A 25,883-nucleotide genomic window follows, 5' to 3' on the forward strand; every position below is an offset into this window, starting at 1 on the left:
GAGCCCCGCGTCGGGCTCTGTGCTGACTGCCTGCTCAGAGCCTGGAGCCTGTTTTGGATTCTGTGTCCCCCTCTCTCTCTGACCCTCCCCTGCTCACACTGTCTCTCTCTCTCTCTCCTAGAAATAAATAAAACATTTTTAAAAAATAAAAAAATAAAAAAACAAACTAGGGTGCCTTGTTTGAAGGTGTGATTTTTTTAAAAAAAAAATTTAATGTTTTATTTGTTTCTGAGAGAGACAGAGAGAGACAGCGTGAGCAGGGGAGGGTCAGAGAGAGAGGGAGACACAGAATGTGAAACAGGCTCCNAGCCCCCAGATCAAAGCCCCCTCCCATCCTACAACTGAAGCCACCGTCACCCCATGCCCTGCTTCCCTGAGAGAGGTTAGTGATGGCCCCTGGTCTCAGCCCCTCCAGACCTCCAGTCCGTGGCCGGTCACCTTCCAAAGCCAACAATGTGAGCCTGACCTGAGCTCACGGGACGCCCCAAACCTGTAGCTCGGGAATTCACAAGACGCCTCACGCGTGTAGCAGAAGGCAGCCTCGGGGCCGAGCAAAACACTGCCAGACAAGGAATTTGGTTCTGTGAACATCTAGCATCCAGGTTGACGGCCACACCTACCCTCAGCACACGCGCCCCAGCATGCAGGGGTGACGGGGGGCAAGGCGGCGGCCTTCCTGGGAGTGCCGTGCTGACGCCCAGAGCTGCCTACGGGGCACCTGAACTGAGATACTGCTTACGCTGCACGTCATCCTAAAATAATCTTTATAATTATACTTGTCTATGAGGAGAAGGGGAAGTGACCATGAAAATACTTTCTTGCCTGCACAGCCTCATTGTCTATTCAGGGCAAAGTATTTGAAAAACAAGCTAGGGGGGCGCCTGGGTGGCTTAGTCGGTTAAGCGTCCGACTTTCGCTTGGATCATGATCTCGCGGTTCGTGGGTTCGAGCCCCGCGTCGGGCTCTGTGCTGACTGCCTGCTCAGAGCCTGGAGCCTGTTTTGGATTCTGTGTCCCCCTCTCTCTCTGACCCTCCCCTGCTCACACTGTCTCTCTCTCTCTCTCCTAGAAATAAATAAAACATTTTTAAAAAATAAAAAAATAAAAAAACAAACTAGGGTGCCTTGTTTGAAGGTGTGATTTTTTTAAAAAAAAAATTTAATGTTTTATTTGTTTCTGAGAGAGACAGAGAGAGACAGCGTGAGCAGGGGAGGGTCAGAGAGAGAGGGAGACACAGAATGTGAAACAGGCTCCAGGCTCTGAGCTGTCAGCACAGAGCTCGATGAGGGGCTCAAACTCGTGAACTGTGAGATCATGACCTGAGCTGAAGTCAGACGCTCAACCGACTGAGCCACACAGGCGCCCCTGAACATTTGATTCTTGATTTCAACTCAGGTCATGATCCCAGGGTCGTGGGGTTGAGTCCCACGCTGGGCTCTGTGCTGAAAATGGAGGCTGCTTGGGATTCTCTCTCTGTCTCTGCCCTTCTCCTTTGCTCTCTTTCTCTCTCTTTCTCATAAAATAAAATAAAACAAAATAAAATAAAATAAAATAAAACAAAACTTAAAACAAAACAGCTTGAGCTTAAACAGCTCATGTTTACTAGGGGTAAACAGAGCTGCGGCGACAGGAGAGCCCAAAAACAAGGTGACTTAGACGGGAGCTGAGCCCGGTCCCTGCAGCCACCTGCAGGGAAGTGGGTGGCACCTCCCGGGTCCCCCAGGGCCCTGCGGCTCCGGCTCTGTACCCTCTTGCGTGCGTGGTAGAAGCTGGCTCACTCCTTCTCCACATTCCCAGCTGCAGGAACAAAGAGAGTTCTGGAAGCCTGCTTGTGTTTGGAGACGTGGGCTGGGTGGGAGCTGCCCGTGGCACGTCTGTGCACATCCCATCAGCCCAAACTCGGGCGTGTGGCTACACCTGCCTGGAAGGGAGCCTGAGAGCTGTGGTCTCTGCCTGGTGGCTGGGTGGCCGCAGCCGAGTTCGAGTTTGGAGCTCTGTCCTAGGTCTCTCCCTCCACGTATGTTATAGGGGGTACAAGGTATCAGCACGGCGATGCCCTTGTCACCTACAAACACACCAGTACGCTTGGGGCGCCAGCTAAGATTGGCTCAACCAATAGGAACACACAACCGAAAAAAGGCTCGGAGACACGGACCCACAGGAAAAAGGCCAGCTGCTTAGCCTGTCCCTTCTGCGGGCCGTGGCCCAGCTAATGTCTCCCCTTTCTCCAGACGCACTGCCAGCACGCGCAGCCCTGCCCGGAAAGTTCTGGCACGTGGCGCCTCTGTGCACCACTCCCGCCGCGTCCCCCCTTCTCCTCAGCACGGACTTGTCCTCCCACAGCTGGCACAAACAACCCACGTCCCAGGAGCATTTTCTCCCCGCGGCACCCCGTCGCCCTGGCTCCTGTGTGGGAGAACGCCGGCCGCAGCGCATGCAGACGGAGAGCTCACCCCCAGCAGGCTCACCCCCAGAGCTCACTGTGAACGTGTCACCTTCCACGGCAACGGGCCTTGGCACGGGACATGGGGACCTCGGAGACCGTCCGGTGGGTCCTACGTGCAGGGGGGGCCCGGAAGCGAGTGCGGGCGCGGCCGAGTCAGGGAAGGAGATGCAGGGCAGGGGGCAACGATGGACCAGCGCACGCTCACACACGCCCCCATGTGCCTCCGCCCCCGCTGTGCTTCCTCCTGGGGACCCGTCCATCCCCGCTGAGATGCCCCTGGGCCAGCAGATCTCCAGGACCCCTGCCATGCAGCCTTGCACGGGTGNGTGCGCGAGGATTAAATAACCGGGGTGACGCTGGGCCTTTGCCTTTTAGACGATAACCAAGGAAAACAGAAAACAGGGCCGTGAGGCACGATGGACCAGCGCGCACTCACACACGCCCCCATGTGCCTCTGCCCCCGCTGTGCTTCCTCCTGGGGACCCGTCCGTCCCCGCTGAGATGCCCCTGGGCCAGCAGATCTCCAGGACCCCTGCCATGCAGCCTTGCACGGGTGGGGGGGGGTGCCTCCCCTCCCCACAGGGGACGGGACTCAGCACAGACCTCCGTCCTCCCCCAGGCCCGCAGGCAGGAGGAGCCCACGGTCAAGGTGCCGGCGCGCTGGCGCCTCCGCAGCCTCTGGGGCAGGTCTGTCCTGGCCTCCCCGGAGCTGGGAGCCGCATCCCTACGACCCCTGCCTCTGGCTTCATGGCCTCCCCCTCATCTCTTCTGTGGCTCCCCTCTTATTATAAGGGCGTCGGCCTGTTGGATTAAGAGCCACACCTCCTCTGCAGTGACCTCCTCTTGACCAATCACTTCCACAAGGACCGAATTTCCAAACAAGGCTGTATTCTGCGGTCCCAGAAAGGACAGGAAGTGGGGGGACACTCGCCACGCATTGCCACGGCCACGGCCCACCCTCCTGGGCCACCGCCTTCTCTCCCCGGGAACTCAGTCACTGACCACGTGCTCCTCCACCTGCACACGGCAGATGTGCCACTGGCTTAGGCAACTCTGTCTTACACACACACACACACACACACACACGACATCCAGCCCCGGCCTCTCGTGCCCTGGCCTCCCCGGCCTATGACTCAGTCCACACCACCCCAGCCACCCAATTGTAGGGCCACTCGCAGGCTTTGTCATCGTTGGCAGCTGCTGGCTCCCTCGAAGCCACGCCTTCCTAAGGCTTCCTGTGGCCTCCCGGGCTCCAGATGCCGCATCCAGGACAATCTGCAGGCGCTCCGCATCTTCCCATCCGTGGGCACGACGAAGATCCCGCCGGGCGGAGCCCACGCCCAAAGCCCACAGTGCTCCCCGCACACCCAGTCTTCTTCCCGGGACCTCCAGGAGAGGCGGCCCCTCCCTCCCTGCCGCACCCCCAGCCCTACTTTCTCCTGCCCCACCTGGGCTCCATGACCCCCTTCGCCACTAGTCATGGACTTCCTTGCTGCTCTGTCCCGGAAAAGGCCAGTTCTAGAAGCCTCCGAGGGTGGCCTCTCTACCTCGCCGGCCCAGGCTGTGGCTGAGAGGTAGTCACAGCCCCGTGGTCCCTGTGGGACCCTGGCATAAACCTCAGCCCGGCCTCCGCGCCCACACACTTCTAACCAGCCCCCGCCTGCCTACCTGAGGCTTCTCCTCCTCCTTCAGCAAAAGCCNATGCATGTGCTTTCTCTCCCTCTCTGTCAACATAGATAAATAAACTTTGGGGCACCTGGGTGGCTCAGTCTATCGGGCATCTGACTCTTGATTTCTGCTCAGGTCATGATCCCAGGGGCGTGAGACCCACATCGGGCTCCACTCTCAGCACGGAGCCTGTCTAAGATTCCCTCTCTCCTTCCCTCTGCCCCCTCCCCCCCAGCTCAAGCAGCCTCTCCCTCCCTCTCCCTCTCTCGTTCTCTGTCTCAAGTTAAATAAATAGGGGCGCCTGGGTGGCTCAGTCGGTTAAGCATCCGACTTGGGCTCAGGTCACGATCTCGCGTTCGTGGGTTCAAGCCTCGCGTTGGGCTCTGTGCTGACAGCTCAGAGCCTGGAGCCTGCTTCACAATGTCTGTCTCCCCTTCCCTCTGCCCCTTCCCGGCTCGCGCGCTGTCTCTCAAAAAATAAAGTAAAACGTTAGAAACATTAAATCAATAAATATGAATAAAAAGAAAGGCTGTGCAGAATCAGAACCCTCATACTCCTCTGGCGGGAACATGACGTGGGCAGCTGCTGTGGGAAGAGCCTCGCGGCTGCACTAATGATTGAAGACAGAGCCACCACACGACACGGCAATTGCTCTCCGCGTCCACGTCCAGGTTCGCAGAAGCGCCTGCCTCAGAGCCCCAAAGTGAAAACAACACAATCACCCATCAGTTGGCGAACAGATCAACAAAATGCTCATTTCCTCGTAACAGGATACCATTCAGCCATAAAAAAGGAGTAAAGTACCGACACACGATACAACAGAGGTGAACCTTGAAACGTCATGCTGAATGAAGGAAACCAGTTTCCCAAAAGCGCATATTATATAATCCCATTCAAGTAAACCTCCAGAGCAGGAAGAGCTAGAGACGGAAAGTGCGTTACTTACTGGCTGCCCGAGGGCTAAGGAGAGGAGGCCTGGAGTGGGGAGGAGCCTGGCCAAGGGAGATGACAGCTTCAGCCTGAGTTTCTCTTTGGGTTGATGAAGATGTTCTAGAATTGACGGTGGCACAGATCTGTGAATATACTAAAAGCCATCGAATTGTACACTTTCCCTGGGTTCATTGTGTGGTTAGTGAATTGTGTAAAAATGATAACAGTCTACACTGATTGACTCTGAAAGATACTCATTATCTCCAGAGTTCTGGTTCCATATATGTGAAGTAGGATCTTACTCGTATTTGTTTTTTTTAAAACACACACACACACACACACACACTTATGCATAGGGGGAAAATGTGGAAATACCCCAAAATGTTACATTATGTCTAGTCGTGGGGATTATGAGGTGTTTAAATATATTCTTGTGTATCTTCTGAATGTTTTGCAGGCAGCGGGTGATATTTTTCCATTAAAAATAATACACATTTGGGGCACCAGGGTGGCTCAGTCGGTTAAGCGTCCAACTTCGGCTCAGGTCATGATCTCGCGGTTCGTGGGTTCGAGCCCCGTGTCGGGCTCTGTGCTGACAGCTCAGAGCCTGGAACCTATTTCAGATTCTGTGTCTCCCTCTCTCTCTGACCCTCCCCTGCTCATGTTGTCAATCTCTCTCTCAGAAATTAAAAAAAATATTTTTAAATAAAAAACATACACGTAGTCATCTGCCCTATTTTTTAAAAGTATTTATTACAAATGGTCATTAATGTTTTTAAAAAAAAAATGGGGCAGTAGATTGCTCAGTGCATGAGTTCTCAAAGATCTGAGACACCCCACCCTCCCTTTCATCTCACGAATCTTCTGTGTCCATAAGAGCTACAGAGGTGTTGGGTCCTGGGGTAGCGATTTGGGAAGAAGGCACTGTGTTTAGTCCATAAGGGACAGTAAACCAACTCACGTGACAGCCCGTCTACAATGACTGCCATCCAGTGATGCGGTTAGGAACCAAATGCTACCTCCTAAACACGTGTCCCTAAATCCTTAAGTCAGAGTAACTGGGATCCGTCATGTTCGAGAGACAGCCCTCATTTATTAGAGAAACGACAAGAGTAACAATGTCGCTGGGGCTTATGGAGTTTCAAATTCTCAGAATAGCTGAATATGGCTTCTGATGCCAGGGCTGTGATTCCAGGATTGCAAATTCCCGTTCCTCCATTGCCGTTCCCTAGACTAACTTCATTCGTGGGACCAGACTCCACAGGCATTTAGGCAAACGACACACGCTGGGGACGCAGCGACAAACCTTTCGCGTGTCTCCGGGAGCCCTCCCCCAACCACAATTCACAAGGACCCAGAGCAGATGCGGAGGGAGTACAGAATCAGGGTCTGGGCTGTGCTGACAGCGGCTGGGGCGGAGAGAAAGGCGGGCCAAGTGAATAGACTTTAACATCACCAAGAAGCTCATGGGACGGATGGATAGTCCCTTTCCGCGCAGGAAGCCATATAATAGGTTCATCAGGTTTGTGCTTGTCCGGAAGGAGGATTGCAATTCAAAAGGACACTGAGAAAGTCCGCACCACCGGGCCGAGTGGCTAGAGAAAAAACATAAGGAAAACCGAGCGCACTTTGGATTCTGGAAGACGGATACACGATGTCTGTGCTGTGAGGAACTCACATGTACAGCAGCTCCACAGGTAAGCAAAGAGCTGTCACTTCTGCCTGTTGGGCCCTATAGACCTGAAGAAACCAGTTTCTGAGAGCCGATGAGAAGGTCCGTGCGTTTACTGATGTTTCCTAATGGAGTCCGTGACATGCCCACATTTCCCGGTCAAGACGGTGATGCAGATACATCTCCACCAGCTTCACGCGTTGATTGGTATCAGTGTTTATATTCTGTTTATATCCAGCACTTGAGGCTGATGGCGTGGGGCCGTGTAGGGAACAGAAATGCCGGCTTCTAAGGGCTGATTGAAGAAGGACCCAATTATTCAGCATCCCCTTGGATAGGTGTGCCCTGTTGGTGGGCAGCAGCTTCTAATTTTCTTGCTTTTACAAAGTTCCTACCACAGTACGCACTTCTGCCAGGCGCGGCGGAGGAAATGGCCGGGACCCAGATCACACCATGCCATGAAGTCAAAAGTGCTTTGAACCTCTGGGAACAAAGTTTATAGTGGGGACCAGGGCAGAGAGAGTGTGAGAGCCTGCTTCTGCCCTTCCCACAAGGAGACGTAACCCCTCCGTTCCCACCCCCGCTGTCTGGGTCATGCTCAAGAAACGAAAACAAGTCACGTTCTTCGCAAATGCCACACGGTTTGAAAGCAACTTTGGCATAATCCACGATGATGACACTTTTAAAAAATGCATGCTCTTGCGGAAGTCGGAAAGACTAGGTTAAAAGGTCACACCCAGCGTGGTATGTTGGACTGCGTGTAGGGGACACACACCATGACCAGGCTGCGCGCCTGTAAGTGAGCGTGGCAGAAAACCCCCTACTGACCCCCGGGGGCAAGGGGGGCGACAGTGACACGCTAATGAATGGCCAATGTCTTTATGGCGCGCTCCTCCAACTTCCCCAGTGAAACACCCCTCAAAGTCGTGCGGGGTCAACACTCCACGAGAATTCATGTGACTCCTGCCCTCACCCCACCCGCACCAAAATAAAAGGAACTTTGAGAAATGTCAATACTTCAAGAGGATGTTTCTTTTCTTTTTTTTTTTTTTAAGTTTCTGGCAGAGAGCCACAAACGCTGACACTGGAGGTGCCACACGATGCCACACGATGGAACTCCCGCTGCCTGGGCCTGTGGCAGCGCCGGGCCGTCAGAAGGCTTGCTCTTCAGGCACAGCTTCCCCTCAGTCTCTGCTCACCCGCAGGCGGGGCAGAAGACGCAGACGTTTTCCGTGGTTGTTGAAGGGCATCCGAACTTACAACAGGACCTTGCTCAACAAGGTGTGGGTTTTGTGGGGCCTGGGGTAACACACATGGCCAAGCGGATAGAAACGCATTACGCATCAACGCGATAAAGTAATCTCCTTTTTCAGAGTGAAGTTTCACAGGAGTTTAGATTTTTGTTTTTTGTTCTGGAGAGGTAGTCGCGTGCTTTCCCAAGGTAAGGACGGGCAACGCGGAACCGGAAGGCACGCCGGCACGAACGAGACGTTCACCACCTGCGTCTTCCTCACAGACGTCGGGGGGCCGCTCTGCCGTGGGAAACAGCCACGCACCTTTGGCGCCGCGCACACCTGCACGCACGCCGCGGACAGCGCGTCCCGGGCGCGCTCGCGGTAAACCCGCGGGTGTGGNGCTCCGAAGACCCCTCGGTACTTCGGTGGTCGCGCAGCGCCCATTGGTGAGCACACGTTCGCCAGGTGCGGGCTGCGGCCCCGGCTGCCCCAGCCCCAGCCCCGGCCCTCGGCGCAGCCCGCTCTGGTGGGCAGAGCAAGGGTGCCGGTACCTGGGGCAGCGCCGCGTCTGCGGGGTGCGGCGGGGCCCTGCTGTTTGCCTTGCAGCCGGCGCTTGTGGGCTGCTTATTACTTTGTATCTTCAGCGCTTTGCTTCCTTCGCCCCTTACAACACCACTCTGCGGTAGCCCCATTTTACAGATGTGAAAACTGAGTCTCAGGCTAAGCCACCGTGTCTAAGAGCACACAGCACATAGCAGGGCTGCTGCTCATAACTCTGTGCACCTTCTCAGCACACTCCCTGAAAACAGTCGGAGGGCACAGGACAGGGAATGGAGAGCTGGGTTCTAGGCAGGACACGTCCCTTGGGGGTACTGGACTTAGCCACCCACCCCCCCCTCCCCGGGTAGAATGCCTCCATCTCTCTTCTTAGGAAGACAGGGTCCTGAGATGCCTGGGCAGCTCAGTTAAGCGTCTCTGTCTAACTTTGGCTCAGGTCATGATCTGGTGGTTCGTGAGTTCCAGCTCCGCGTCCAGCTCTCTGTGCTGTCGGCTTCTGAGTCTCTCTCTCTCTGCCCCTCCCCCGCTCACACTCCGTTTCTCTCTCTCTCTCAAAAGTAAATAATCATTGAAAAAAGAAAGTTAGGATCCTGCTTTGCCTTTCTAATCCTCTTAAGTAACACAACTGGACTATTAAATATACTTCTGGGGAAACATACCTAGATGCAAATTGCATTTTTCATGCTCATTTGGTACAGCAGTTTCTTTGAATCAAAAAATTGACTCTAAAAATTAAATAGTTTAGTTAGTTTAGGCTTTATTTGCAATTGCAGCTTTAAGGAATTCCTGGGACTACCTGAAACACAATTTCTCATACTCTCCCCCCAATTTTTTTTTTTATCATAAGCCAAGCAGAGGACAAAATTCCGTAGTATGTTTGTACCTAATTAACTTTTAACCTAGAAAGGTGAGCTTAAGTTATAGTGGAATCAGTTACAGAATGTTTTGCGTTCCAGTTTTCAAAACTCTGAAAAAACTAGAGCTTGAGAAAATGTCGTATGAAATCGAAACTCTCCACTGAGTGTGTAGCTAGTGCTGAGTGCCTGGTTTCTCCGTTCAAGAACCTGAAACACTTCCCTCTTTCGTAGGACACCAGGGTGAGGCGCCCCGTGGCTCTCAAGCGTCCGGGCTTGGGTGACTTGACGAGCTGAACTTGGCGCCCCACAGTTCGCCCCGGGGGGCCCCAGAGCCCCAGCAGCCCCATGTGTTGCTACCTTCACCTCTGTCCTGGAACCGCACAGCCTTCCCCGTCTGAATCTCCCATGCTTCAGAAGTCTGTGTCTGTGAAAACTGCCCCCCTGCTCCAGAGCACAGGCAGCTCTTCTGGTTACATAACCCTCATCACTTTACACATGAGGGAACAAACATGGGGATTTGAGAATAGGGGCCCGGTTCTCTGCGCCTGGTCCGTGCTGTTCCCACAGTTCACGACCTGGACTCACAAGGACAGCGCCGCGTGGCTGCCTTGTCATAGCGTTATGTGGGTAATTACCCCCCTGCCTGCCTAGTTCTGTGCAGGTAAACCAAAGAACAGCGATTTTCTTCTTAAATTTCTCAAAACAGTGTGATCCTTTTGTTTGTCCTCAAGGAAAACAAAAATATAGAATCAGTCTTGAAATTCCATATCCTGTAACGCATTCATCTTCTAGGGCAAGAGCGGATTTGAGCAATAGGTTAATAATTGCCCCGTAGAAATCCTGTCCTTTTGAAGCTGCGTATTCTAATACCGTTGTGTTTTGTCCTAACAGCTGTCGTCGGCTTGCTCTACCCCTGCATCGACAGTCACCTTGGGGAGCCGCACAAGTTTAAGAGAGAGTGGGCCAGCGTGATGCGCTGCGTAGCGGTTTTCGTTGGCATCAACCACGCCAGTGCTGTATCCTTTAGCGGATGTGCTCAGTCCAGAACGTTTTCTGGGGTTCCGTGTTGAAGCATTTCTTGACTTCCGACGAGCGTATGTTGTTATCTTATAGGTCCGTTGAATGGTCTCCTTCCAACTATTTTATTTTAAAGCATGTTGCTCGGTTTATACTTCGCGAGAGTTTTTCAAACGGTGCAGGTAGAATAATACCAGACGCAGAGTGGGCTTCTTTGTTCACTCTTCTGTTGGACGGTGTCTTCTGGTTCCTTGGAGCTGGTTTTGGAAACCCCCTCATAGATCTCCCTGTCGCATCCTCCACCGTGAAGACCTGGTGTCTGTGGCCCAGTGACAGGTGGCTGGGGGTTCCCCTTCTTGGGGCCGTTTGGGGCCGCTTCTTCGAAAGGTTGAGGAGAAACCTGTCTCTCCTTCTCTGCCCCCTCCCTGGCTGTGACCATGAAGTTTCAGGGACAGTCAGAAGTGGTGTCTTCTGGCGTAGGNCGTGTGCGCATGAGCACGGGAGGGACAGCGAGAATCCCAAGCAGGCTCCGTGCTGTCATAGAAGGCTCAGTCTCATGAACTGTGAGATCATGACCTCAGCTCAAATCAAGAGTCCGACGGGGCGCCTGGGTGGCTCAGTCGGTTTAGCATCTGACTTCAGCTCAGGTTATGATCTAGCAGTTCATGAGTTCGAGCCCCACGTCAGGCTCTGTGCTGACAGCTCAGAGCCTGGAGCCTGCTTCCAATTCTGTGTCTCCCTCTCTCTATATATCCCTCTCCCTACGTATCCCTCCCCTACTTGTCTCTCTCCCTCTTTCTCTCAAAAATAAATGTTAAAAAAATATTTTTTAAAAAAGAGTCTGACACTTAACCAACTGAGCCCCCCAGGTGCCCCTGGAGCAGGGTTCCCAGCAGAAGGTTCCCTAAACTTCCAAGCCCATGGGCGGAACGTGTTGCAGACCCTGTTACGTGGCTGCAGATAAGTGCATTTTTCAGGAAGACCATAGAAAACCAGGTCCCAGAAACTTAGGGTTTCTTTAGGAAAACCAGACCTGATCTTAAAATCTTAAGAGATAGGTGTTTTCTGGCTACTTATTCTCAAATCTGCTCTACTTGTGTTTTCCCGGGAAGAGGGTCAGGAGAGGGTGTGATAAGGCAGCTTCGCTCTGACAAGTCGGTTTTCTCGCCGGCTGCTCGGTCAGCAGCGTTGTGGTGAAAGGCAGACCAGAAGTGTGTGATGCTCCCCGCCCACTGCAGGGTGTCCTTGAGGCAACATGAGGGTTCGAGTTACTAATAATAAAAAAAAAAACAGAAGCGAGACTCTAGGTGACATCCCAGCGATATGTGTTGTGCTGAGAACACCGGCAGCTGCATCTTCCAGAACGTTTCCATAAAGGGTTAACGGGTCTGACCCGGCGATCCAGAGAAGGGCCGCCCCCTCGTATGCAGCAAATCTGGACACAGCCGGGGCAGGGGCTTCGGGTGGTACGTAAGGAAAACACAAACCCGTGTGGGCTCTGGAGGGGGTGACCTTGTTGTGGCTTGTACTTGATGTTCTTGCGCGTCGTTAAAGGTCCCTTAACCTCGCACCACCAGAAACTGGATTTTGCCAATAACGTGCAGCTCTCCTTGACCTTGGCGGCCCTGTCCCTGGGCCTGTGGTGGACATTCGACCGGTCGAGAAGTGGCCTCGGGCTTGGGATCACCATCGCCTTCCTGGCCACTCTGATCACGCAGCTGCTGGTGTACAACGGCGTGTACCAGTAAGCACGGGCCCTCACACCCCGACTTTGTCCACGGGCGCCACGTAACTTCTGTCACCAACACACGCCGAGCTGAGCCGTCCTGTCGTATTTATACACGCAGGACATCGATTTAGGCACGAAATACCCCAAAATGCTGCTCACTGATAATTCGCATGTTAAAAACGTACCACGTGTAACTTTGGGGGAAACGTGGCTGTGGCAGCAAGCGCAGCCTCTGGATGTGACCGTCCCACGGCGCAGCGTGTGTCTTCCCCAGAGGCGAGCCAGACTCGGGGGTCTGGCGGCCCGGGCAGTTTTCCTCCGCTCTTTCTGCAGGTACACGTCCCCCGATTTCCTCTACATCCGCTCCTGGCTGCCGTGTATATTCTTCTCCGGAGGGGTCACCGTAGGCAACATCGGACGGCAGCTGGCTATGGTACGTGAGCCCATCGGACCTCCTCGCTCTCTAGCCGCCAGCCCAATGAAATCGCTGTGTAACAGTGTAATTGTGTCGATAAACGTCTAGTTGAGGCTCAAGAACAACACTTACTGAGAAAAGCACGTGTTTAAAAACGGTAGCTGATGGTACCGAGGCGATTCTTTGGTACGTGAAGATGCAGGGATTTGTAAGCTCGTGAGCCGGAAAGTAAGAGAGTTCTAGAGCACCCCTCCTGCTCCGGGGCTGCTCGGCGGCTGCTCTGAGCTCTGCACGGTCGCCGGCAGAGGACAGTTACTCAGATGGCCAGCGTGAATGGCTGGCGGTGAGCCCCTTGCCGCCGCTCTCCCCCGTGTGGGTGTGGGTGATGCTGGGGCACCGGGCACCATGGGGGCTGGCGCTGCAGAGACCCGGCGCCCGGGGGGGACTGGTCAAGCAAGCCCTGCCCTTCCCCGGACAGGTGGCCCCGGGGCCGGCTGGGGACGCTCAGCATCGCCAGAAACCTTCCCGCCCCACCTCCCTCCCCACCAAGCACGGACCCGTGTCCTGAGAGCAGAAAGGCCAGTGAAGCCAGGAATAACTGTGGCAGTTCTATTCTGTGGATAGAAATCTGCATTTGAACAGTTCAGTAAGAGAAAATTAAGCGTGGACCTGTAAGTGTTCTTTGGCGTTGACTTTGACTCTGGGGCTTAAATAGAATGAACTGAAGGAAACCACTAAGACGTACAAGGGCCCTTGCCCTCGGAGATAAACCTGGGGCTTCCTCGGAAAACTTATCTGGGTCCCTGACGTGCTATTTTTAAAGCAAGGCATTTACAAGCGCCCGCTGATACTCACTGGTGGGAGCTGAATTTAAAGGCTGCTTGGCTGTTCCACAAAAATAGAACTCATTTCAAGAAGACAGACTGTGTAGCACGTCCCACGGGTTCCTGAGGACATCACCCCGCCCTCCACCCCTTGCGGTTATGTGGATCCCGTCCCAGAACGAGAACTCGATTAAAATCCCATTTCTGGTGCCCCGGTGAGGATCAGAGGACTTGGCTTACGTGTATATATGTGTGTATATTTACATACATATATATAAAACTTTTTTAAGGTTTTAGTTTTAAGTAATCTCTACACTCAGCACGGGGCTCGAACTCACGACCCCGAGATCAGGTGTCCCACGCTCCCCCTACTGGGCCAGCTGGGTGCCCCTTGACTCGGTCCTGTTGACCCTGGGCAGCCCCCTGGCACCTGTGTCCTGGCTCCCTGCCCTCCCAGCCCCCCTGACTGCTCTTCCCCGTGGGACTGGGCGGGTCCAGGGCGCCCGTGGGCGTTCGTAGTTCTGTGCCTTCAGGAGAGAAGCCCTAATAGGGTTTGCGGGACGAGACGGCACCTGCCATGGTGGCCCGTCGCAAACTTAGGTTTGAGTAACATTTAGCAAGTTGAACGTTGTTGTTTGAGGCCGACGGGCCGATGCCGTTTTATGTTCCGGGCAGGTCCTTGAACCAGGTTCAGGACGTAAGCGTTTCTTCGGCAGAGGCAGGAGCTGCCCACGTGTGCGAGTCGTGAGCGGCTAGAGACGGTGGGAGGAGCCTTGCTGTAAGAGTCGTGACTTCGTACCTTTGAAAACATTGCCCCCGAAGACTTTCAGTAGAGGATCCTTGCTGGGCCCCTTCAGTCGTTTAGGTGCAAATTTTAAAATTAAGTACAAACTGCACAGAGGAGTGTAGGATTTAAAGATGATGTAAAGGGTAATGCACGCGGTCGTCTCCTTACTTTAAGCTAAAGCGGGGGCCTTCCGCAAGCGTGTTGTCGCCCGCTGAAATGAGGAAGGGCGTGATCGCTTCCCCCCCAGGTCAGCAAGTCTGCGCCCACCCCACTCGCTGTTTTCTCCATCCATGAACGTGTAAGTCCTTCCCGCCGGGTCCCGCCTGCAGGGAGGGTGAGGCGAGCCCTCCGGGGCATCAGCGACACCGCCGGCCACAGCCCCCAGTGCTGCTCCGGGGCGGGGACACGGCTGGTCCCTGTCCTGGGGGTGTTCAGAGAGCAGGGGGCCCGAACCGTGGCCCGGTCTCCCCGGGGGGGGGCAGCACGCCCCCTCTGGAGTCGGTGGGTGGGGAGAGCAGGGTGTGGAAGGGTTAGAGGCAGCTGCTTCTGGAGGCAACCGCACGTGCTCTTTGCAGTGTGGTTGTTCTCGTCGATAAAATGACCGTGTGGACGTGACTTTCATGGTCCGCCGCCGGCTGGTGTGTGGGGACCCGTCCCGCCGTCCGCGTGAGGCTTGGGAAGGAAGGCTGGCCGTGGCGGCTTCTGGACACCGGCGGCTTACTCGGGGCACGACCTGGGCGTGAGGCCTCCGTGGATGTGGAAGGCGGGCCCCCCCCCCCTCAGCGCCCCCAGGTCTGTCCGGCTGCTCCCTGCCGTTTGGACTCCTCTGGCCTCCGTCCCTGGGAGAACGTGTGCGCGAGCCCCTCCCCAAAGCAGTGGCGACATCTGCTGTAGGGCCCGGGAGGGTCCTCCGCGCCCTTTCTAGGGGCACCGGCATGGCCTTCTGGGCTCACGCTGCCAAAATTGTGTTCTTCATGTGAACAGAATTGGGGGTGCAGGAGATGTGACGATCCCGAAGGGTGAGGGGCACGTTCTGAATAGACGGCTCCCTGCCTCACTGGGGGTGTGGGGCCTCCTTCTGGGGCTTGTCCTCCCCCGACCTTCCCCCGCACCGGCAGGAGGTGGTTCTGATGGGCTGGGGGGGTCGAAGGGCCTGCAGGCCCCCCACCCCCACCCCTAGGGCAGCGCTGAGGCCGCGCACCCGAACGCGCTGGGGAGATGGCCCTGCTCTGCAGGCCTGTGTGTCGGGTCGCTGAGTTGTGCCCCTTCGAACTTTTCTCTTACCGCTTTTGTGGCAGCTTGAAAGGTGACACTGTGACAGGGTGGGCCCTTGCTGGAACCTTCCTCATCGAGGACACAACTCTCTTTAAAGGGACAAATTAGAGAGATGCTTTAAAGAGAGAGAATATTTCAACCTGCTTCCTCAGTTATTCTCTTTCTTCAAAGAAATTGAAAAAGTTAACAGCTTTCTTATTTATTAAACAGGCTTACTCTTTGCTCAGAATTCACAAACTCCTTTCCATCCTTCAAACCCAGGAAGCCACTCACGGTGTCAGGAGGGGGACCCGCCCGTCCCCATCCACTGCTGTGCCCACAGCTCCTTCGAGCTGTCTCTCCCCAACAGGCCTTTGCACTCAAAGCTGTTGGCGTGGAAAACGGGGCCGGCTTGGTACTTTGGGGTGGCGTTTAAGAAGGGACTCTTGGTTTAGGATCGACACCCTCACCAAGTGGGGCTTCCATGGCGGGTGTGCGTGTGGGGGACACGAAGACACGGCCGTGCTCAGGCCCGGCCTGCCCGAATCTGACCCAGTGTGACCTGGGGTCCCTGCCTGACTCCATCTCAGTTCTAGAATCCTCTCTGCCCTTCCCCGCGCCCCCCACACACACCCACACCCACACTACAGGGGGCTTTGCTTATGGTTCAGGGATTCACGTAGCTTTTTCTATGTGGTATTTGTCGTCAGCCTGGTGTTGAAAAGGAAATGATGCGTCTGTAGCATAATTTTGGAGAAATTCCTATTTGTTGCTATTTGTAGCTTCAAGTTTTTTAAAAATGTTACGGCTTCAAACTGGCCTACTCTGCTTCCGGGTCCCAGGGCCCCAGGAGGTCTGCTTGCTGCCGCTGAGGCTTGAACTTGCCTTTCCCGTTTGTGATTGGCCTAATCAGCTGCTGACGATGATGATAACGCCGGGGTTATTTTGAGGGCTGACGTGAATTAGCCCCCGCTGTACACGGCTGTGCATCTCGTTGTCGGCTGATTTAACCTTGTATAACAACGGTTTGAGGTAGGACCTGGTATTAGCCCATTTTAAAGATGGGGAAATGGAGGCTTGCGAAGGCTAACGGCTCGCCTGGGTGGGTGCAGGAGTATGAGGCGGGCTCTCAGGAGCCCGACACGCTGCCCTTCTCGTGCGCAGCTCACCTCTGCCATCAGCTCTTCCGTGAGGCTTTGCCACGGGACCCCTCCTGCCCCTGGACATGCGGCTCCCGGGCGGCATGAGGGTCACTTGTGTTCTTACGGAGAAGCCAGGCCCGAGTTTAGTCTCCCTGCACCGTGGACTCCAAGCCCGTTTTCCGTGGGTCTCCTTCCAGCGTGTGGTGGCTCAGCCCCCGGGGTCCTGTGGGTGCCGTTTGCTCAGGACCTTCCTCGTGCTCGTGGCGATCGGTTCCCGATGCTTTTGAAGGACCAGTTCTGAACCCGAGCTGTGCTTCCGTGCGGTAGGGATCGGCCCCAGAGCCCTGGAGGCCACCGCACCCCACCGCGCTCCCCGCAGGCCGGGGACACGGGAGGCCTCCTGCTTTCGTGGTTGACTCGGAACAGTCAGCCCCGCAGTCTGGTCGCCGGACGGGGCGGCCGGTGGGGCTCCCCGCATTCAGGGCCAGAAGTGGTCCCCCAGGGCCTCCCGCGCCCGCTGACAGCTGTGCGAAGCCCCATCCTCCCGTGCGGACTCCCCGGCAGGGCCCAGAGGGTGGTGGGCACCTGCGGGTGAGGGTCCCGTGAGGAAGCGGGGCGCACGGTGACTGTGTCGAGGCAGGCGCGTTGTCACGCCGCGTCCTAACGCAAGTGCTGCCTCCCCAGGCGGCGGTAGGGGGAGCGGCGGAGAGGCGGCCTCGGTGCAGGGGGAGGGCAGCAGCCTCGTCTGGGGAGCAGGGCCATCTTGCACAGAGGAGCTGCTTCCTTAGACCTCAGGGAGCCCAGCCCCCCGGCCTGTCCCACCACCGGCTGCGTCCCGGCTACACCCGCAGTAGCCTCACTCGGGGCTCTCCACTCCCCATGTCACCTGACACTCCCTGATCTGTCAGTGGGACAGGCAGCTCCTGGTGGGGGGTGGGGTGAGGAGGTCCCGGCCAGCGTCTCCCACCCCTCCCGGCCCCATCACCTCCTGCGTCACAGCAGTTTATCCTTGGCCTCTAGGGTCCGTAGGGTGCTCCCCGCAGTGTGCGTGCCCATGGTGCTCACCAGCCCACCCTCTCTCCACGCAGGGTGTTCCTGAGAAGCCACACAGCGACTGAGTCCCGGGAGCCGCTGAAGAGCACGGTTTGGGAAGAAGACTGTGACCTTGGACTGTGACAGAGATGATCTTTCTCCTTCGTGATCTGCTTAGACTGGGTGACTGCACCCGTGACGCCCGGAAAAAGATGCCCCCCCCAATCCGGAGCGGCAGGCGAGAGGGCCCGCCTGTGTGCGCTCCGGGGGTCCCACCCTGGCGGGGGCGGGGCCTCAGGCAGGCACCGCACCCTGAGTATTCAAAATCATTTATGTTATTAAAAGCAAGTTGCCATATTTCAAAGCCTTGAACTAAAGCCTAATTACCAGCTCTTGGTTTTGTACCCGTGCCCACAAGGGATGGCTTGATGGTGCTGTAACAAAGGGGAAGTGTGGTCGAATAGGAATCGTATGGATCCAAGAGGTTTTTTTTTAAATAGGGTTGTGTAAAAAGAAGCAGCCGTGAGCAGCGGGAGGCCGGCTCCTGCGGTCGGGGCGCGGCGACCCCTCGCGCCCTCATCCCCTGGCGGAGCCCCGTGTAGACAATCTCACCGGGCGCAGAAGGCAGCGAAGGCCATGGCTCTCCACTGTGAACTCCGGAATTCTCACCTCAGTATTCGCGAAGTTTCTTCCAAAATCCACAGTCCTCTAAGAGGGAACGCCTGTCTGCCGCGCATTCTGGGCTTGGCCAGAATTGTCGTTCCCGTAACCCTCCAGAGTAGAGATGACGATGTTCCGCAGCCCTATGGAATCTGCAATCTGTGATTGCCTTGTAAAAAGAAGCGCGCACACATCACCACGTTGAACATTCGGGGTTTCTAAATCCTCAAAGATCTTGGTGAGCACAATGTCTTCACTCAGTGGCATAGACCGTGGTCGACCCGCTTGGCGAAGGTTGGGTCTCACACTTCAAGTGCAATGTTTCTGAAAACCAATCTGAGCCTTGCATTCTCTTAAATATTTATTTTTTTTTTAAACGTACGAGATGTTAGAGGGATTCTCCATTCATTTCAGTGCTGCACGGAGGCGAAATTCAGCAATAATTTCTTTCAGTTACGAAGTTACTCTGGTGTACCCTCCACTGAGCCCTGGTCCTTTGAAAATACTCCAGTTTCGTGCTGTTTAGTAGACCAGTAATTTTTACTTACAAATTTACCTTTTTGGTATTTTGAAATTTAAGTGTTTTTGTTTTAAGTTTTTGTGAAGTGATTTCAAGAGACTCCTTTTGACTGGACGCGGGTGCCCTTGGCTTCGTTCGCGCGATGTTCCTGTTGTGGTTCTTCTGTTCTGAGAAAAATACCTGGGAGTAAATTTTAGGTGGCTGTGTTGCTGATTTGTTTTCAAGGAATTTTGTCTAAAAGAAAACGGGGCCATTCCGCACTTTGAGATGACCCCTACATGTTTTCTGAAAAACCCGAAGTTATTAGGTGGAAGCAGTAATTGAATCTTTAAAACATACTTGATCATGTACAAACAGTAAGTATTTTTTTTCCTTTTCAACTGGAAGTAAATCTCCATCTGTTAGAAATAATGTAGCCAAAAAAAAACAATGTGAATCTGAAGAATTTTTTTTGCCAATACTTTATAGCAAGTATATGAACCAAAGTGATTTGAGTTTGTAAAAATGTAAAATACTATGAACAAAATTTGCACTATCTGAGATACAGACATCTAGTGAGGTTCACATTCACACTAAGTTTTCAGCATTGTGTTCTTTTTCCATTCATTTTTTTACTTTTATTAAAGGTTCAAAACCAACCATCGTAGTGATGAGTTTTTCTTTACCGGGTGGGGGTTTCTCTGTAGGGTGTCAGAACACGGAATGGGAAATGGTAGCTCTTCACACTCGACTACGTGTCTATACAGCCTCGTGGGAAACCCCGCCTGAGAGCATTTTCGCTCACGTGGGAAGCGATGGGTGGCTGTGGCCACATTGACCCTCCCTCCCGCGCCCTCCTCCCTGATGCAGGGAAGCAGGTGTCTGCTGTGACCTCCTCCGCCCCCTCCCGGGAGGGCTGTGTGCAGTCTTGGGGTGACAGGGCCCCTCCTCCCCATCCCACATGGGTGTCCGGGCGCCTCTGGGCTCCCTGCAGGCAGAGCCCAGGAAGGAAGGGAACACCCTGCCTGCCCCCCAGCGCGGCAGACCTGTCCCCCCCCACCCCCCCAGATCCTGCCTGACATTAGTCCGACGCCCGTGGCTCCCGTACAGGAGCGGCCACACTGACCCCGTCCACATCCCCGTTGAGAGGAAGTCCACGGAGTGGGGCTCTTCCTGGACCGTCTGGTCAACAAGCGGGAAATCCCGTCCTCCCCTTGCATCACGGGCGGGGACACTGGCCACAGACTCCTCTTCCCTGCGACTGAGGCCCGGGCAGGGCTGAGCAGGAACCCAGACGGCTCGAGGGTGCCGTGTTTACTCAGCTGGTTTTCAGAGTCCCCTGCAGCCTCACCTAGTGAGTGTTTCTGGAGATTAAAGACCAGCACCTGACGCAAGTCGCCCGGTGTCCCCGCACGGCCCTGCCCCTGAATTACAGGCACCCCGCCACAGTGCTGGTAAGAAGAGGGGAGGGGGCCGACGTAAATCCTGTCTTTTCTCTTTCATGTGTTAAATCAGACCTGTCGCTAACAACACTCGCTCTCTGAGAGTTTCAGCTTTTGCCTTTATATTGGGAAATGTTAATAAGGATATTAAAAGTCATCTCCGATACATATTATGTGATAAGACTGGCCCCCTGCCCACGAATCTACCATCAGGCTCGCTCTTGAACAGGAGGTGGGCTGATGAGCAATAAATTGGCCACAGGAGGCATCACCTATTGATCCCTGAGTACGGCCAAAATATGTAGAGAAAGACACATAAAACATATCCAGTCCTAAGCCCTAACCTGGTGCTCTCTGGAGTTCCTTCAGAAGACTCACGCCGGAGAGATTTCTTTTTTTTTTTTTAAGTTTTACATTTTTTAAAATATTTTTATTTCTAGGAGAGAGAGAGACAGCGTGAGCAGGGGAGGGTCAGAGAGAGGGAGTCACAGACTCTGAAACAGGCTCCAGGCTCTGAGCCGGCAGTCAGCACAGAGCCCGACGCGGGGCCCGAACCCACGAACCGCGAGATCATGACCTGAGCGAAAGTCGGACGCTTCACCGACTAAGCCACCCAGGTGCCCCATGCCGGAGAGATTGCTTACCTGTATTTCTAGAAACACCCTCGAGTGCTGGGCACAAGGTGGGCTGGAAAAAACGAGTGGGCTGAGCCGCTGCCACAGGGGCGGGTCCCGCCAGACTCCCGAGTTTGAAGACAAAACGCCCCACGTGACAAGTGGTGTTTCCTCACCACGTCCGTTTATCGGACGCTGAATTTTGCGAAGTGCTTTGGCACCTGTCTTCCTGGTTCTCCACAGTTGTTTTTGTTCCTTCTGATGCACATTTTGCCAAGTTCAGGAGCACAGGGAAGACACCAGCTCTGTCTGCAGCCGTGCGTTTATTGTCATCCTTCAGACCGCGACCAGTGTCGCCTTCTTCCCCCAGCGCATCCACCCCCCAAGCTCCTGGGGCCACAGGGCCCTGTCCTCGCCGGCCGTGAGCCCACGAGGGAGAAGCCGGCCGCCCTCCTGCTCCGAGCCGAGCCTCCGACGCTTGGCTGGAGGAATGTCGATAAATGAATCCATTCATTCGCTCAGACCTCCATCAGCCCACGCGCCAGCGTCCCCAAGCACTGTGAGCCATGGCAGGGCAGAGGGGCCCATGTCTGCGGCCCAGCCCCAGGCCCTCTCCCGCGTGGGACCGCCGATCCGCCAACGACATCCTGACGTGGTTAGGCTCACTCCTGGGTGACGCTTCTGAGAGGGCTCCTCCCAGGAAAGTGGTCACATTTGCATGACGAAATGTCGCTTTGCTGCTCTGGGCAGCCATGTTGCCACACGCACCATGTCACTGAGTGTGGTGACCCTGTGGATGATTCTTCCCCGGCATGGGGCCGGGCCGCCTTGGGCTGTCCGCACCAGCNCCTGGCCTATCCCGGCCTCCCCCGGTCTCCACCAGCCACCAGCAGCCAAGGCCGGCCGCACTGCCCGGATCAGACCTGGGGCAGCTGTGGCTGCTGACTGAAAGTCGTTAGAGCCGGACCCCCGCTCACTGCACACGTGCTCTTCTCCTGTGCACACGGACACCCTCGGGACTGGCCTCTTCTGGGCTCCGTGCTGTGAGCTTTGGCTCCCGGGAGCCCTGAGGCTGCCCTGCACACCGTGCCTCGTCGGCCGCCCGCCGGCGTCCGTGCCCGCCTCGTTCTCCCCCACGTGGGCCCAGCGCCCCCAGCCTGAGCAGCGGGCATCACCTCGCCCCCTAGTTTCCTGTCAATCACCTTCTTGCCAAGACCCAACGAGGGCAGGGCGGGTGTGGGGCTGAGCTGGGAGAAGGATGTCGAGGCGAGGACAGCGGCTGTGCCCGTAATGAGCGGCTTCCCTCGCGGCCCCGGTCCCTGCGGCCCGGCCAGGGGAGGGGAGCGGAGGGCAGGGCGCGAGCCTTGCTAGGACGGGCTGCTGGAATCAATAGGCCTGCACAGGTCGGGCCCGTCAGGCCGGGTCTGGGCTCCGCCGGCTCCCGCTCCATCACATCACTGCCGTCTCCCTCGGACACCCCGCGCGCTGGCCAGGCCGTCGGGAGAAAGGTCGACCTGCCAACCAGCCACGGGAAAGATCGTTCCAAAGCCTCACGCATCCGGAAGGAGGGAGAGTCCGCAGGCCGTCTCGCATTGCGGGGTTCGCAACAAGCTTCCCGTCCTTTTAAAAATCTGGGCACACGGAAGAGCCCCATCTGAAGGCTTCTCATCGATGAAATTGTTGCGTCTCCCAAGAGGCACGTACGGGAATTTGCAATTGTACAGCTGGTCATTTAAAACCATCAGGAATGATAGTGACAGTAGGTGTTCAAAAGAAACGGAAGGAGGAAGGAGGAGGGAGGGGAGGAGGGCAGAGGGAGGGAGGTTGTCGCACACCCAGGCACCCGGCGTCGGCGTCGGGAACCAGTCTTTAACGTAAAGAAGCCTGTGGCCTTCAATCCAGCACACGAACTTAGTACTTAGCACTCGCTGTCCGGTAAGTCCTATCCCTGCTGTGGAATCACCTTCTCTCTGCACGAGGTCAGAACAGACGAGTCGGGAAGAGCTTCCTTCTCCAGATCGCCGTCGCCTGCTTTCAGCCCGGGGGACTCACTGGTCTTTTACCCTGTGCGTTAGGGGCTCAGTTGTGCCCCTCGCGGCGAAGATGTGTGCAAGCCCGAACCCCAACCGTTCGGCACGTGACCTTGTTTGGAAAGAGGGTCATTGCGGTCGCGAGCAAGGGAAGACGAGGTCACGGGGGTGGGCCCTGACCTGGCGGGAGGGGTGTCCTTGTCCAAGGGGACGCAGAGCAGGGGACAGGAGACGGGCGGAAGACGCACGGGAAGGTGCCGCGTGCGCCCAGGAAGGACGGAGCCTGCGACACGTCCTGCCCCCATGCCTCCGGGGGGACTGTGGTCCTGTGACACGATGGCCCAGACTCCAGAACCGGAGATACTAAGTCTCTGTTAGCGTCTGTCCCCGACAGCAACGTCCACTTTTCCGGAAGCGCAGGAGCCCTGCTGATCCGCTTACTTACTCGCCCACTTCATCCAGACTTCTGGGTGTTTCCCAAGCTAGACGCAAAGTCCTTTTTCTCCAGTACAAGGACACTGAGGTCTTTTCCACGCCGTCCACGCCATCCTAAGGGGGGATACGGTCGCTGCGTTAGAGGTAGTTGGAAATGAGAGTGAATGTGCGCTGTACGGTTCACTTTTCTTTACTGTTATCACCTGGAACAAGCAGCCGCGTCATTTCCCGGGCAGCGACGGGGGCTTGGGAGCCAGACTCTGAAAGGCCCTACGTGGCCAACAAGGAAGAGTCTGCTGGCCTGTGTGGACATAAGGGGCTCAGATGAAAGTTCGCACTAACCAGGTAGAATGTCAGCGCCCAGTGTCAGGCTCGCCTGCTGAGACCCGCCAGGCCCCTCTCCGCAGCTGGCCCTCAGGACAGCGGACGCCAGAACACAAAACAGCGGAAGCTCAGGCCCAGGCCCCTCTCCCCCCACCCCACCCCCAGGGGACCTCACCCCGGGCTCAGCCCCGGCTTGGCGGCCAGATCCCCGTCCTTCCCGTGGGACTACCTGGCTGGAGTTCTCTTCTGTTACTGGGAATGACTTAGCAACATCCCCATCCACCCCTCCCCCACCTCCGCTTCACAGGTGACGAGCTGAGAGCCCGAGGGGACACCGACCCCGTTGTGTCGTCGGAGCGTGGCCTCCCCCAGCTCCTCTGTCCAGCCCAAGCAGCCCCAGAGGCCCAAGCTCTTCCTCCGGCTGGTGCGCCCCAGGGCTGCCGTCTGGGCCGGGCGCTGCCGCCGCCAGTGTGGCCGAGCAAGCAGGGACTGCTGTCCCCCGGACGCCCGTCGCCCTCCCCCCTGCACTGGGCACTCTGTTGTAAGGACGGTGGGGTGTGGGCGACGGTGTTGGGCTCCGTTGTGCACACTGCCTGCCCTAATTCACATCACCGGGCTTCCCCCAAGCAGCCTGTGCCCTCCTGGCACAGAGCCCTGCCCCTCTCCCTGGCCGTGTCCCCCACCCCGGGAGCTGGGGCTCTGACCGTGACCTTACCAATGGCAGAAACGTGATTTCGGGGAGGCTCGGGTCCTTCCCACCACCCTCCTCCTTCCGGGGCTTCCTGGTGCCCTGAGCCCGAGCCCAGCCCGTGGCACAAACCCAGGAGGTCTTCTCCTCTGAGGGCCGCCCTGTGCCGCAGGCTTCGCTCCGCTGTGCCCGGCTGGCCTCTGCCCTCCCCTGCAGTGCGGATGAGGAAAGGCAGGCCAGGGTACTGGCTCCAAGACCGGGTTCAAGTCCAGGGCCCCACCCCTTCCTGGCTACACGCACTTGGCTGATGAATTTTCGGTGTCCCACTCTCCTTATCTGCAAAATGGGCACAATAACAGTACCTGTCTCATGGAGTTGTTACAGGCCGGCAAGAGCATGAGCTAAAGAAATGTTACCTACAATCACCATCACCACCATCACCATCATCATCATCATCACCATCATCACCATCTCTTCACTACTTTCATGGTCTCTGCTCTGCCTGGCCACTCTGGCTGTCGATAGAGGATCCCACCAGGAGAACTCTATAGCCGACTTTACAGGACCCTACTTCTGATTTCTAGAATTACAGTCCCGAAGCATAAGTGCACCAAAGTAGAAGTAACAAATTTTACCTGAAGAAGTAAAAATAATAGTCCTTCTTATGACGGAGAAATGGACAGAGGTCCCGCATTCATGAGCAGGCATTTATCCTTAACTAGTTAGCTAACCACTATCCCCTGTCTCCCCAACTATCCCTCTAAACTTTATAAATATTAAATGTTATTTTTTCTGGCTTAAAAAACTGTAATATCCTTTCCTTCTGAAAATGCCAAATAGTATATAGAACTGGATAAATGAAAATTAGAATTCTCTCCTCCCACTTTCAGTTCCAGGAGTAAATACAATGCGGTGTGTGTACTTCCCGGCCTTTTCTGATACACACAAATTGGAAGAATAATACACAGAGTGGGGTGTCTGTAGCTCTGTCCCCATTAAACACCAGCTCCCGTCCCGCCCCTCCAGCCTCTGGCGCCTGCCATCCTATTTTGTGTCTTAAATCTGACGGCTCCAGGTTAACTCATATAAGGGGACTTGCACATGTCCTTTTGCGACTGGTGTATTTCACTCAGCATAATTACCTCGAGGACCATCCGCACTGTAGCAAGTGTCAGAATGTCCTTCCTTTTGAAGGCCGAGTAACATTCCACTGCCTGAATAGACCACAGTTTGTTTATCCATTCGATAAGCGGCCATTGATGGACGTCTGGGTTGCTTCCAACGCTTGGCGGTCAAGAATGATTTGGCTATGAGTGCACGGTGTGTAAAGACCACACTGAGCCCCTGCTCTCAATTCTTCTGAGTTATGCCCAGAAGGAGGATTTCTGGATCATACGGTAGTTCTTTTTTAAGTTTTTGCGAGGCGCCTCCACACCGTTTCCCGCCATTTTACAACAGTGCACAGGGTCCCAACTTCTCATACCCTTACCAACACTTGTTATTTTCTGTGTTATTTTGATAGAAGCCGTCCTAAGCAGATGTGAAGGAATATTTCACTGTGGTTCTGATGTGCATTTCTCTGACGTTAATGCATATTGGCCATTTGTATACCATCTTCAGAAACAT

The 25,883-nt window shown here is 55.4% G+C and overlaps 1 protein-coding gene across 1 annotated transcript; it reads left to right on the forward strand.

Moving 5' to 3' along the window:
* Positions 1 to 10,236: 10,236 nt before the first annotated feature.
* On the forward strand, positions 10,237 to 19,384 carry INSIG1 (insulin induced gene 1). Its single transcript, XM_077761276.1, has 4 exons — positions 10,237 to 10,381; positions 11,960 to 12,126; positions 12,445 to 12,544; positions 17,622 to 19,384. The coding sequence occupies exons 1-4, from the start codon at positions 10,337 to 10,339 to the stop codon at positions 17,649 to 17,651; spliced, it is 342 nt and encodes a 113-aa protein (XP_077617402.1). The 5' UTR covers positions 10,237 to 10,336; the 3' UTR covers positions 17,652 to 19,384.
* Positions 19,385 to 25,883: the final 6,499 nt, after the last annotated feature.

This window comes from Crocuta crocuta, unplaced genomic scaffold (assembly GCF_008692635.1).
Source record: "Crocuta crocuta isolate KB4526 unplaced genomic scaffold, BGI_CrCroc_1.0 scaffold408, whole genome shotgun sequence".
Classification (NCBI taxonomy): domain Eukaryota; kingdom Metazoa; phylum Chordata; class Mammalia; order Carnivora; family Hyaenidae; genus Crocuta; species Crocuta crocuta.